The sequence below is a fragment of the Esox lucius genome, chromosome 1 (genome assembly GCF_011004845.1).
Source record: "Esox lucius isolate fEsoLuc1 chromosome 1, fEsoLuc1.pri, whole genome shotgun sequence".
NCBI classification, from domain to species: domain Eukaryota; kingdom Metazoa; phylum Chordata; class Actinopteri; order Esociformes; family Esocidae; genus Esox; species Esox lucius.
In genome coordinates this window covers 33,295,660-33,310,772 of record NC_047569.1, presented here as the reverse complement: position 1 = coordinate 33,310,772, position 15,113 = coordinate 33,295,660, and the positions used below count along the sequence as shown (strand labels likewise).

General features: G+C 40.1%; 1 protein-coding gene and 1 long non-coding RNA gene across 2 annotated transcripts in view; one reads left to right on the top strand and one right to left on the bottom strand.

Annotated features, from left to right (window-relative positions):
* The window catches only part of LOC105012073, a 17,626-nt gene extending 13,085 nt beyond the window's left edge, over positions 1 to 4,541 (top strand). Inside the window, exons 10-13 of the mRNA XM_029120410.2 lie at positions 686 to 909; positions 1,907 to 2,235; positions 2,415 to 2,468; positions 2,618 to 4,541. Of these exons, the coding sequence (XP_028976243.2) occupies positions 686 to 909; positions 1,907 to 2,235; positions 2,415 to 2,468; positions 2,618 to 2,898 (888 nt within the window). The 3' untranslated portion in view covers positions 2,899 to 4,541. The remainder of the gene's footprint in view (positions 1 to 685; positions 910 to 1,906; positions 2,236 to 2,414; positions 2,469 to 2,617) is intronic.
* Positions 2,161 to 15,113, bottom strand: LOC114839423. Its single transcript, XR_003781884.1, has 3 exons — positions 15,036 to 15,113; positions 2,396 to 2,494; positions 2,161 to 2,251 (listed from the first exon to the last, which is right to left on the bottom strand). It is a non-coding gene; the product is annotated as an uncharacterized LOC114839423 (long non-coding RNA).

Below are 15,113 nucleotides of genomic sequence, written 5' to 3'. Positions count from 1 at the left end.
ACCCAATTGCCTAAAAAGCATTTGTTTCCTGTTGCATTACGATGATCCTTCGCTGGAACTAAGGGGCCTAGCCCAAACCCTGAAACAGCACACGACCATTTCCCCTTCCCCACCAATCTTTACAGTAGCCACTATGCATTCTGGAAGGTAATGTTCTCCTGGCAGCCGCCACATCTGGTTTTGTCCATCAGACTGCCAGATAGAGAAGCGTGATTCATCTGTCCAGAGAACACTTTTCATTGTTTAGAGTCCAGTTGCGGTGTGCTTTACAACTCTCCAGCCAATGCATTGCTCATGTTGATTTGAGGCTTAGTTACAGCTGCTAGGCCATGGAAACCCATTTCATGAAGCTCCCAACAGACAGTTATTGCGCTGATGTTGCTTCCAGAGGCAGTTTGGAACTCGGTGGTGAGTGATGCAACAGATGATGGGCAATTTTTAAGCGCAACACGCTTCAGCACTTAGCAGCCCTGCTCTGTGAGTTTGCGTGGTCTACCACTTTGTGGCTGGGCTGTTGTTGCTCCTAGACACTGGATATGGCTGGATTTTATGCACCAGTGAGCAATGGGTGTGGCTGAAACACCTGAACTGTCCACATACTATTTGTCATGTAGTGTATGTACGTGTGTGTCTGTTTGTGTTGATACCATGGTTACTGGTGTGTGTGTGTGTGTGTGTGTCCTAGTGTTGCGGTACAAATCCCTATAGTGTAGTGGATGAAGACAGTTTCTGCTGCAACCAGAGCTTGTCCCACGAGCGTAAGGAGGGAAAGCGCTGCTCCCGGTGTGGCCACTTGTATCAGCCTGACAGTCAGTTGGTGTGTGAGTCATATGTCAACAGACCTGGGAACCACTGCTGTGGAAAGACGACCTACGACCCCCAGACTGAGATCTGCTGCAACGGGCACAAGTGAGTTTCTGTGTACTGTTCAATGGTAACAGGATGTGAATGAGACCTGGCAGCTTATGCCAAATATGTTCTAAACGTCTTGGACTGTTTTTCTAGACACAGTGTCAAATGGCAATGCATATTTTACTGTCTGCAGCCGAGGCGATCCGGCCTTTAGAAGTATGTGATGGAATGTGTTTGGAAGACATAAGAGAATTTTTCCAGTCAGTGCTATTCACTGTCTGACAACCAAATTCTTTTATGGGGTGGGGAGGTATGTCTGTCTGTTTTGGATATCTGTCTGTGTACGAGGAAACTGGTGGAATGTTTTTAATGACTTTGGGAATGTCTGTATTGTCCTGTTTATTGGCAATACATTTAACAGCTGAGGTCATACAGTCACCCCTAAAATGTTTAGAACCCTTGATAAGAATCAGCAAGAATGACTGTCAAAATAACCAAAAACTTTGTTTTGTAAAGATTATGGTAAAACTGGATTTGTTCATTCCAATAAAATTGGCATAATCTGCTTTATTAGACAGGAAAGTGTGATATCATAGAAAGGAAAGTGGGATATCATAGGACATGAGGCAGACGGAGGCAGAAGTGCAGACCTTCATTGCTTCCTTTTTCACTGGGTTATAAAATGAGGAAACAGACAAACAAATCAGACTAGGATAAATGAGACAAGAATCTGACTATACAATTTTACAGCTATATAATTATCATTGCAGTGTGGATTGTAACACATTGCTTCAACAAATGTCATGTTTCTTACTAACTAATTATAACTCTGGAAGTATATTGCTGTCCAATGTTTGTACAATTTAACAATGTAAATAATAGCAATGTGTTGTTGTGCTTGTCATATAACTGTCAGTTTTCTTCCTTCAGCCTCGTTAGAAAAGTTAAACAATGTGTTTATATATTCCCCTTTCGGGTTATGTCAGAAAGTCAGATGTGTGCGGTGATGTAAGATCTTCTGGTAAAAGGGGGTCATTTATTTTTCTCTGTCCAGACACGGCAGGTCTGTGAATGTTTCCTGCTGTGGGAAGAAGGCCTACAACCGGAGCAGTGGAGGGAAGAAGTGCTGTGCAGGTACCCTGTACGATCTGCCCGTTCAGGGCCGGCACACAAATGAGTCCCAGTGCTGTGGAAGTGTCCTGATGGAGGCTGGCTCCACTCAAACCTGCTGCTTCGGGCCGGGACTTGCCCTGGTCTACACTACCCAACCAGGCTTCAGCTGCTGTGGCCACCTCTACCCTAACGCCTCCCTCTGGTCCTGCTGCGCCGGGACACTGCAACCACGGACCGAGCTGCACACCAGGAACCCCAACAAGAATCCAGGTCAGTGGGTCCAGTCCTAAATGGTTTACCACACAGCCTGTTAGTTTGAAATGGCAACCTAGCAGTGACGTGAACTGAACAGCTTATCTGTACTATGAAGAGGGGGTGTCGTTGTATGGGCACCCCCAGATTTTGTCCCAATCTTATTCAGTTGAATTACCTTTGTCCGTTGTCCTCAGGTCCCAGTCTTCTTCAGCTGGAGGATCTGTATGAAGATGTGTGTCATAACAATGGTGAGTCTTCTGCAGTCGCAAACATGCTGTGAAAGGAAACATGACTTAACTCTCTGGCGGTTGAAAACAAAAGTGGGAAGTGTTTCTGTGTGGGGGGGGGGCAGTAGCCTCTGTCCAGAACATTAATAGTGTATTTATTGTGTGTCCAGTTTACATAGGGACTGTGGAGACTGTGTCTGTGATGAAAAACCAGATGTCCGTTGTGATGAAGAATGCCGTGTTCTTGATGCTCTTGAAGAACCAGGTCCGGGCCCTATCTAACCCTGAATATCTGAGGTTGTCTGACCATTGCGGTTCCCCTGAGCTGGTGCCAGGAAACACTTACATCTGGATGAAACCAAATTGTACCCTGAAGGACATACGCTTCATCTCTGACATCAGTGATCACCCGTCCCCTATATACTCTATTCTTTCCATGTGCAACATGTGAATATAACCAAAAGGTCAGAACAATGGTTACACGCTTTAAAACGCTATGTGAATTCGGGATAATTTTTTTCATATGCTATTTTAGAGAAACCTGGTATTTTTTATTCATTTTATTTGACCAGGTGAAGAGCTGATTCTCATTTATAATGACAAACGGGCCACTTCTCATATTTAATGCCGTCCTGGCCACAGGCATCACATTGCAAGTATGTTAACTAAGTTAAAAACCAGCATGCTTATTTTATCTCAGGAGCCATATCTCAGGAAAGGTTTGATGTTAAACTGTCACATTACTAAGATTACATGTATATTTCATTTAATTACATTTCATTGTCTACATTTTGTTGCCTGTCATACTTAAGCTATTTCTTTAAACAAGTGACAGTAAACACTGTAGGCATTAACCTGGTCACAAATCACATGTACGTAATTAACCCTTTTGAGCACAAAGAATGCACATAGAATGTTGTTTAGTGTTTCAGAACATTATGGGAAGTTCTCCTGAGTGATGATCTAATGCAATGTCTGCCAGTCAAGTTAATTTTGGCTGCATCAATGAGAAGAGAATGTTACTGTTGTTGAACTCTTGGTTACCCGCAACTGGCTCCAACTGGTAATGGAAAAGGGAGTGTCAGAAATGTATACAGACACTCCCTTAAGAACATTTTAAATTATCATACTTTTTTTATTTTAGAGGGTTTAGCATTATTTATTTTTTTATCTAGGCCAGGGGATGGTCGTATAATTAGTAATGGATGCCAGATTTCAATATTTGTGATTAGTGATTCAGAATGAAGTGCTTATTACATCGTTGTTCGTCCGATGTTGCCCGTTATCCTGTTTGCTCAGCTGGCTGCCTACAGTATACTGAGGTTATAATCCAATAATCTGCCGACATAGGCCTTGAGGTGTCAGGGTAACCAAGTGTTCAAGAGTGTTGTGTTCAATAAACAAAGGGTTGCTGATTTTAATCCCCATGCCAAGATGAAAAGCCCTGTGGTTCAGTCCCTGAGCCAGACAGTTAACCATGATTGCTCCTAGATCATGGCTGTAAATAATAATGTCTTCATAGCGTACATACCTGTTGACTTTCCATGTTTTTATAGAGAAAACAAAGTGTATGCTTGGAAAACTGAGGCAAATGTACTTGAAAGAAAAAATGAAAAATAACTTAATTCAGAAAACCAATATGCCTATCTTCGGGTGCTGTTGACAGGTTGAGCAAAAATATCATATTTTATAAAAAAAAACAAGCTATTTATCAATTATTCTTAATATATAATTATTATTGCTTCAGAATAAGCTAGAAGTAATGTCATTGTTGTGTGAGACATCTCACAGGAGTCTGCTCAGGATGGGCTGCAACAATGAAGACTCCAAATCAGAACTCACAGAACTAAAATGATAGAATGATATTCACAATACATTTTTATTTCCTTCTTTCCTCCATATTATATTATTAATGGCCACAATGCTAGACCATTGTAAATCCAGATCAAAGATTTTCAAAGAGCTGGAAAGATGATGTACTGTATGTAGAAATTATATCATGTCCCTGGATGGATGCGCAAAGTACTTAAAACATGGTTGCCAATAATTGTGAAATTGTATTATTTGAAAAGAAACATGTATAATCTGGTAAATGTGGCATTTTTATTCCTTTAAATAATTATATTCAAATTATATTAAAAATAAAAACTTATTACCAGTCTACATTTTTTTTTTTTACCATGTTTCATGTTCTTTCTGATCAAGGTGCCAATCATTTAGGAAGTGACAATCTCAGTAAGGAGAATGGGAAAATGAACAGGCCTCTGATTACAGACACACAGCACAAGATGACAGGTCTCAATGTTGAAAGTTGAGGTTACAGTGTATTGTCATCCTTTTAGAGAGCAGTGACAGATTGTTCCCAACACATTAGTTTGTAGCTGCACCGCATCACATGACTATTGCTTGGTCCGTGTGGCGCAACATTTCTATTTTCCTCACATTTTGGAGATATGAGCTATAAATATCACATATCCTGTCCTATTTATATCACATAACAATCACAAGCCATTACAGACCTGACCCCACCCCACGTATGGAAATCAAAACCTTTGTTCTAGTGCCAGACCAGGCGCTATGGGTATGTTCAGCATCAGAAGGGGACTGCATAAAAGGAAAACACCGGATACCCTCAGTACAATATGGGGGTGGATCATTTTTCCTTTGGGGTTGTTTTACTACTGGTGGTGCAGGGGTTTTTGTTAAGATCGATGTCATAGTGAATTCCGCTAAGTGTGTTGACTTTGATGTAAGATTTTGTAGCCCAAAACCATACATGGTCCTTTCAATAAGACAATGACCCTAACCATACTTCAAAGTCAACACATAAATGGTTACGGATTAGCAATTCAATGTTTCATAGTCTCATGAAACACTGGAACAATACTTAACGTGTGTTCATATTTTTGTGCCAGTGTAGATTGAATCCCAAAGCCGGCAAGGTAAAACTAATATTTGGTTCTGTCCCTGAGCGAGGCAGTTAGCTGTTTTTGCTTGCAGTCATAGTTATCCAAAATAAATGCACCTGAGCTATATGACAGATTTATCTCCCCCTGAGGTCTGACACCATCACATTCTGCTTGAGACAAGATGCTTTGGTATGGGAAAGGGAGGGAAACATATCTAAAATGCGATGACAGATTCTAAGATCCAAGACTTCCAATACATGATGAGCATATTGTGTTGCAATAGTTACCACAAAAGCCTGTAGAGCTTTATTATGCCGTGAGAACAAGTTGAAATGATAGGGAATTGGAAAGAGAAAGTAAGAGATTCATACACTGGGAAAAAGTCCTACTTTGCAAAAATAAACCAACATTCTGTGATTCTGGGGGGTAGAGACTCTTCTTGCATCCCAAAGATCAGGCCAGAGTAGGCCATGTGAGCCGCTACACAATGTTTTAGATTAAAATTTCCCCCATAGAAGGCCAGATCCAATAGACACAGTTCTCCCCTGATTTTAGACAGTAAAAAATAGAAAGATGCAAGTACAATGGCAATTCTAAATGTGCAATGAAGGCACACTGAAGGTGCAAGGTAGCATGTGCCACTGAGATGCAGGGACAGCAGCAAAGAGGTTTCAGAGGTAGACACGTACATGTAACAACTGAAACCTTGCAAGGCAGTGTTTGAGTCATGTAGTACAAAAAGAAAAGTGCAACAAGATCCCTGAGAGGCAGTATTAAGCGGTGGGTGGATGGGTATGGTTAGTGATATGTCGCCTAGTTCAGCAGGGTTACAGCCACACGGAAAACTCATGTAAAACATTAGTGCACATATATGTAGAAGAGTTCTCAACATTTACATGTGCCCTGAAAATGTTCATGACATTTCCGCTTCTCACAATATCATAATACTATCCGAGTCATGTTTTAATGGGTTAGGGTGAATATTATGTGTTAAAATAATGAAATATATGAATATGCAGTGCATTAAGCATCATGGAATTAACCTTCAAGACATTGGCTTCCAGAGAATCTCCTTATTAAAGTGAGTTTAACTAATTATCGTTGGCAAAATGGGGAGCAAACCAACATAACCACCAGTCTAGGCCATATTGCATTATATTAATTACTGTGAATAAGACAATCGTTATCTTTTACAAGCAAGAATCAATTTGTAAATTGTAAAGTATGTATTTACCATAATTTCTATGAAATACATTTGTGAGAAAACGTGCCTTTTTAGAGAAATTATGTGCTTTTTAGTTCTATACTTTTGTTAGAGAACCCAACACAGAGGAATGTTGCATTGCAATATGTTCTGTTTTCCTTCCGTTCTTGGAAACTGCAGAAAGGGCAATGCAATGCTCACTACCATATGTAGGTTTGGCACAATTAAATGTTAAAGATGCACAGAGAATGTGAAGGAGAGAAATACAGGCCAATCGTTAATTCTACACCTTGACCCAATTAAATGCACAGCCACAACATTTTATATTCAACTATATTTGAACAAGGCTGTGATGAATGCTGCCTCATTACAATTATGCAGCCTTTTGTTTAGGCTACTGGTTATTGTTAGTAGAATAAGTCTTGTCATTGGTGTCGAGGCACTGGCAGAAATATGTAGCTGGTTGGGCCTGCAGAAATTTGGTGGGCAGAAAGCCCTCAAATCATAGAAAGCCAAATAATTGTGAACATGTATTGCTCCTGCATTTCACAACCAACTGATGACAATTTAAGAAATATTTTGTTGATGTTACATATAGCTATATTCATGCTTAGACTATATTTAACTTGTCTTCAAATTGACACTATTTAATAGGGTGTTATCCCTATTAAAGAGGTTATTACTCTTAACAATTGGAGTTGGGACATAAAAACGTGTTTTGACAAAATCAGTAGCTTTTTACCAGTTTGCAACTAAGCAGTGACCAGAGTAAAAATATATAGGAGCTGTTGGAAATTTTGTAACATAGGGGATCTATAGCCCAGTGGCCACATGCCAGATTAGGCCCTGACTAATGCAATGTGTTTTTTTCCATCATGTTGTTAAGTAGGCTGCCATTACAAAGTTTAAATCCAATTTTAAAAATGTTTACAAATCAACTGAAATAGTTTGCTTAAGATTTTTTTTTTAACTAAACAACACAAACAATATGTCTTATGCCTAGAGGCACTCCAACCAGGACCTGAGTATAAAAATGAAATATTACCTTCCCTAGAAGACTGCTGTTTTTAAACCTGTGTTTTTTTTCTCATGTCTCGTTATATGCTAATCGCAACTGTCCACAATAAGATTTTTCTGTCTACAATCTCAGGATCTTAGACATGAGCCAACCATTGTTGTCTGTATTTCTTGTCTACATATTTTATAGGGAGACTGGTAGCAGTCATAACCAGACGTACCCAGTCATACCCAGATGAGTTTAACATAACCCATTACAGCAAGTGTTTCCTGTATAAAATGGCATAGGCATATATACATAGAAAAATAACTATTGTTTAATCATGAGACTCCTGAAGGATATTTTGCGGTATCATTTGGAGGTACAGCAGGTTTTGAAATGTATTATCACCTTATAATGTGATCAAGTTCTCTATGTTTTTTATTGTTGGTGACATAAAATGTTTGGTAGCTTACTGAAAGTCAAAGCCTATTCTGGATGTTCTAGGTACATTCATAACGTTCCCTTAAGGTCTTTCAGAGGTACTGAATGTCACAGCCTTTTCAGGACGTTACAGGTACATTCATAACATTCCCTTATGGTCTTTCAGAGGTACTGAATGTCACAGCCTTTTCAGGACGTTACAGGTACATTCATAACATTCCCCTAAGGTCTTTCAGAGGTACTGAATGTCACAGCCTTTTCAGGACGTTACAGGTACATTCATAACATTCCCTTATGGTCTTTCAGAGGTACTGAATGTCACAGCCTTTTCAGGACGTTACAGGTACATTCATAACATTCCCTTATGGTCTTTCAGAGGTACTGAATGTCACAGCCTTTTCAGGACGTTACAGGTACATTCATAACATTCCCTTATGGTCTTTCAGAGGTTCTGAATGTCACAGCCTTTTCAGGACGTTACAGGTACATTCATAACATTCCCCTAAGGTCTTTCAGAGGTACTGAATGTCACAGCCTTTTCAGGACGTTACAGGTACATTCATAACATTCCCCTAAGGTCTTTCAGAGATACTGAATGTCACAGCCTTTTCGGGATGAAAATGTAGAACAACGTAATTTTAGTGAGGGTACTCCCCTACAGATTTAGTTTTCTGAAGGGCAGTAGTTCCGCTATATTTGCTGTCAAAATGTCCGGCGTCATTGTAATTTGTCAGACATTTCAGTTCTGAACACGCAATGAATTAAATGCAAAATCATTGTTTTAATAGCAATAACTATATTGGATATCCACTCAGAATAGGCTTTGCCATGGTCGACCAAAGAAGTTGAGTGTACGTGCTCAGTGTCATATCCAGATGTTTTCTTTGGGAGTATGAGTGCTGCCAGCATGGCTGCAAATTGGTTGAAGGGTGGGGGGGTCAGCCTGTCAGTGCTCAGATCATACGCCGCACACTGCATCAGATTGGTCTGCATGGCTGTTGTCCCAGAAGGAAGCCTCTTCTAAAGATGATTCACAAGAAAGCGTGCAAAAAGTTTACTGGAAGATTACTGGAACCATGTCCTGTGGTCTGATGAGATCAAGATAAACTTATTTGGTTCAGATGGTATCAAGCGTGTGTGGCGGCAACCAGGTGAGGAGTACAAAGACAAGTGTGTCTTGCCTATAGTCAAGCATTGTGGTGGGAGTGTCAAGGTCTTGAGCTGCATCAGTGCTGCCGGCACTGGGGAGCTATAGTTCATTGAGGGAACCATGAATGCCATCATGTACTGTGACATACTGAAGCAGAGCATGATCCCCAACATGATAACAATCCCAAACACACCTCCAAGACAACCACTGCCTTGCTAAAGAAACTGAGGGTATAGGTGATGGACAGGCCAAGCATGTCTCCAGACCTAAACCCTTTTGAGCATATGTGGGGCATCCTCAAACAGAACATGGAGGAGCGCAAGGTCTCTAACATCCACCAGCTCTTTGATGTCGCCATGGATGCGTGGAAGAGGACTCTAGTGGCAACCTGTGAAGCCCTGGTGAAAATGATGGTAGCCACACAAAATATTGACAATTTGGGCCCCAATTTGGACATTTTCACTTAGGGGTGTACTCACTTTTGTTGCCAGCAGTTTAGACATTAATGGCTGTGTGTTGTGTTATTTTGAGGGGACAGCAAATATACACTGTTATACAACCTGTACTTAACATTGTAGCAAAGTGTCATTTCTTCAGTGATGTCACATGAAAACAATCAAATATTTATAAAAATGTGAGGGGTGTACTCACTTTTGTGAGATACTGTATATTAGGTTAATGTTCATCATGGGCTGTCAACCTCTATTAGGCTAAAGTATTTTGACATATTTATGGATATGTTGTTAGGCCCAATAAAGTTGTGGGTCCACCAGCCCCGCAAACATTGGGTGACATGCATTTTATATACAGGTGCTGGTCATATAATTAGCATATCATCAAAAAGTTGATTTATTTCAGTAATTCCATTCAAAAAGTGAAACTTGTATAATATATAAATTTATTCCACACAGACTGATATATTTCGAGTGTTTATTTCTTTTAATTTTGATGATTATAACTGACAACTAATGAAAACCCCAAATTCAGTATTTTAGAAAATTAGAATATTGTGAATAGGTTCAATATTGAAGACATCTGGTGCCACACTCTATTCAGCTAATTAACTCAAAACACCTGCAAAGGCCTTTAAATGGTCTCTCAGTCTAGTTCTGTAGGCTACACAATCATGGGGAAGACTGCTGACTTGACAGCTGTCCAAAAGACGACCATTGACACCTTGCACAAGGAGGGCAAGACAAAAGGTCATTGATAAAGAGGCTGGCTGTTCACGGAGCTCTGTGTCCAAGCACATTAAGAGAGAGGCGAAAGGAAGGAAAAGATGCAGTAGAAAAAAAGTGTACAAGCAAAAGGGATAACCACACCCTGGAGAGCATTGTGAAACAAAACCCATTCAAAATTAAAGCTGCGAGCAGCATTTCAGCATGCCCAAGCAGGGCACAGGAAGCATATTACAGCATGCTCTCACTAGAGAAATGTTTCGCTATTTAAAAATGCCCAATGCCGCTAGTAATCAGGATGTCCAATCGAAGGAGAGGAAATCAAAACAAAACGACCTTGAAACCAGAAATTCTCCTAAACATATGAGAATCATGGTATTACAGAGGGGATATATATTGTTGTGTGAAGGCTGAAAAGCACCAAGTGGAGTATGGGTACCATGAGGAGCGCCACCATGAGAAGTATGGGTACCATGGTATACTACACCATGGTACCCATATACTACAAGGCAAAGTTTGGAGCATTTTGAACCAGAGGGGACCGAGCTATGGACCTCTGAAAATGGCCCTAGAGAAGAATAATAAATATAGCTGCAAGCAGCGATTAAGGGGACCAAGTAATGACAAAAGGAAACTTTGAAGACCCCTTGGAATGTATATGTTACTGTAACTAAGCAATTGTCTTTACATTTGCAACATCAATTAAAGCTGCAAGCAGCATTTAGTGGGTTTCAGCATTTAGTTAGCATGAAAATTATGCAGTATGGTATGTAGGGTAAAAAACTGCACACGTGTACAAACATTAAGCCAGTGTTGGATGTTTTTTCCTGTCCAATTGTGATCCCATGTAGTTTTTTTACATACTGGTCTGGTTTATACAACACTTGAAGATATTTATACATAGATGCCAAATGTCAAACTACATCAAGATTGGTCATTTGCAGCCATATGAGTAGTGTTTTAAGTGTTTTTCAAAATAACAAAGATGGCTGAAAATCCTTTACGGCGATTTTTGGGTGTCAGGGGCAAACATTTTCATAGTGAGGAGATACACCTATGGACTGATTTCCAAGACCAGGTCAAAAGGGATGGGTGCGGTGAACTTTCAAAAAGTCAAACTTCACAGGCTTGTGCCACCATGAGGCTGATTGGCATGTCCACTGCACCAGAAGTTGTGTTTCTTGACGCTTTACTATATTAATTTGGGCATTTTAACTCACAGGAATTTGCAGAAAGGACAGTTTTTGCCAGAAGAATAACAGCGAACTGGAACAAACAGAATAGGATTTTGGCATACTGTTGAAACCCTAATAACACATCGTCAATTGACTTTGTTTGCAGAATAGCTTAGATTATAACAACAAAACATTCTCAGCATCAGTGTAATAAAAGATAGATGAATGTCACACTCACAGAAATCTTATATAGTGAAAAGCTTAATTTTTCTAAGCTACACATTGAAAATGGAAAATACCATTTGAAAGGTTACAAATAATATTAAGACTAGCCAAGCTAGATAATGTGTCCTAGGTCTTCCCCGGGGTCTCCTCCAGGTGGGACGGGACCGGAATGCCTTCCCAGGAAGGCGTTCCGGAGGCATCCGAAACAGATGCCCAAGCCACCTCAGCTGACCCCTCTCGATGTGGAGGAGCAGCGGCTCTACTCTGAGCTCCTCCCGGGTGACCGAGCTCACCCTATCTCTAAGGGATCGCCCGGCCACCCTGCGGAGAAAGCTCATTTCGGCCGCCTGTATCCGGGATCTTGTCCTTTCGGTCATGACCCAAAGCTCATGACCATAGGTGAGAGTAGGAACGTAGATTGACTGGTAAATCGAGAGCTTCGCCTTGCGGCTCAGCTCTTTCTTCACCAAGACAGGCCGATACATTGACTGCATTACTGCAGAAGCTGCACCGATCCGTCTGTCAATCTCCCGTTCCATCCTTCCCTCACTCGTGAACAAGACCCCTAGATACTTAAACTCCTCCACTTGAGGCAGGCACTCTCCACCCCTCCAAGAACTGCCACCTTAACGTGGTGGAGGGGTTTGAGTACCCGAGTGACCCTTGGAGCTATGTTGTCTGGGGCTATATGCCCCTGGTAGGGTCTCCCAAGGCAAACAGGTCTTAGGCGACGGGTCAGACTAAGAGCGGTTCAAAACCCCCTTAATGATGTATAGGCGACGTGGGGCTGCCTTCCCGTGGGCTCACCACCCACAGGAGGGACCATAAGGGGCCGGTGCGAAGAGGATCGGGCGGCAGTCGAAGGCAGGGGCCTAGACAACCCGATCTCTGGACACGGAAACTGGCTCTAGGGACGTGGAATGTCACCTTGCTGGCGGGGAAGGAGCCTGAGTTAGTGCGTGAGGTTGAGAGGTTCCGATTAGAGGTAGTCGGGATCACCTCTACGCACGGCTTGGGCTCTGGAACCACACTTCTAATAAAGGAATCAATTTCCATTTCAGTTTTACTCCACTTTGAAGATTGTAAATAAAATCAACAGTGTTTACACACAAATCAAATGCATTAATATAAAATGTACGTACAAGTATACATCCTAGTCATTTAGTAGACACTCTTATCCAGGTACATTATCCTGGAATAAATTAGGGGGGAGTGCCATGCCCTAGGACACAACATTTGGCTCAGTTGGGAATCAAACAGAACTTAATTACAAATTTCACTCTAACTATAGAGCCACTTGAACACACAAGGACAGCCAAAGACACACACAAAACACTGCATAAATCCAGGTTTGTGTGGCATCTATAAAACAAATAATATTGTTAGTCAATTTGAAATACATTTTATGGAAATATTTTAGCCATGGGACTGATCTGAAATCTACCAGGACAATAAAAGTTATACACTGTGGTTCAAAAGTTTGAAATAATTTACAAATGTTGCTGTTTTGAAAGGACATTTTTACTTTCATTCACCAACGTGGTATTCAACTGATCAAAGTATAGTCGGGATATAAATGATTAAAAAAACATGACTATTTAAGTATTTTTGATTAAATCTACACAGGCCTCATTTCCAACAACCATTACTCCAACACCTTATCATTGAGTGATCATGCCAAATTGCTAATGTGGTATTAGAACATCACTTAATTATATCAAAAAGCTAAAAGCTATTTTTTCTTTTGATAAATTAAGCTTTATATAGAGTTTTTGTATTGCCACAGTTTGCAGTAGACTGGGATGTGTTGAGGTCAATATTAGGTCAAAAAGTGCAAAAAAGGAACAGCTCACTGTAGAAACCAGCCAGTCAATCAATCAATGTTTTGAGGAATGAAAGATGTGGAAGGAGCAAATGTACAACTAAAAATAATAAGTACATCAGAATATCTAATTTCAGAAATAGACACTTCACATCTTTAGCTTCATTTAATTCCTTTCTGCCATTTGTAACCTAATACCTACCTTAACACATGCCAGTGCATTACATACTGTGACAACTCAATAACAGACAATGTTAAGTGTAATATAAATAAACCAAATAGTTTTCAGCTGGGTTTAATATAATGAAAACTTATTTTCTAATACCAAATAAGCATTTTAGAATTAAGGATGAATAACGTCCCTAGTGTCTTTCAGAATTCACCTAGCGAATGTACACATTGAAAAAGAAAACACTATTGCAATGATAATGTTAAAAATTATTTTAAAACTAGCCAAGCAACTTTGACATTTAAGTTAGTAAAATAACAGGATTGGAACTTTTTTTAAGTGATTTTTGTAAAGCTCCTTAATTCTAAAATTGTACACAACTGAACATCCTGCTGAGACATGGTGCACCAAGTCATGTAGGCTGAATTACCATGACAGTTAAACATGTAAAACATCATTACAGCGTGACAGAATGTTTTATTATTAAAGAATTTGGTAGATATCTGAAAGACCCTCTGATAACTCTCCTAATATCGGTCGTCAATCTCTTAGATTATTTAATCTTTACTGATGCTAGATGAGTGATATATAGCCGGTCTTAAAACAGCTTTGTTAGTTGTCTATAGCGTGGCTCTCCTGCACAGCACTAATCAACTAGCTAGCAAACTTCTTGTAGCTCAATTAGTAAATTAGCTATAGCTACAATAACGCATACAAAATAGTTAGATATTTGGTCGTTATCTGCCATCAGCCTTGTTTGAAACAGGAACTAGCTCGCTATATCAATGAGAGAGAGGGCAATGTATGCCTTAACTGCTTATGCACAACATTGTGAGAAATTAGGTTGCTAACTAGCTCAATCAAACGCACCTTACTATGCGATATAATGCTTCGCTTCAGGAAAACACACGCGCAAGCAGCTTCTGTCGGAAAGAAGTCTAGCTGCAAATACCAGAACCAGAAACGATTATGAAACAAAGAGCCGAGATGTCAGAGTTTGAGTATTTTTTTGTTCCCTTGGCCTGCTTGCCACTCTGAAATTACTGCAGGTGCTAAAGCACGTCGTCCTAATTTGGAAGAGGCGACAATAAAGTCCCTAGTGAAATGTCTGCCTTCGTAAGATACCACTTTCAAAAATGTGGCTTTCCAATAGCTTTCCAATAGCCATTTCCAGTGTACAGGCTACATTAGATCACTTTTGACAGGAAATATTGCAACAATTAAGTCTACTATATTTATAAACATTTCCAAAATATACAACAACAATTTACCAAATAGGCTAATATCCCCATTACAAGCTTCATTTTAAACTTACCCACAAATCCAACAGGCCTACTTACGATTTGAATACACAGTGTTGTGTACTCTTGGAACGCTCATAATCTTACGAAAT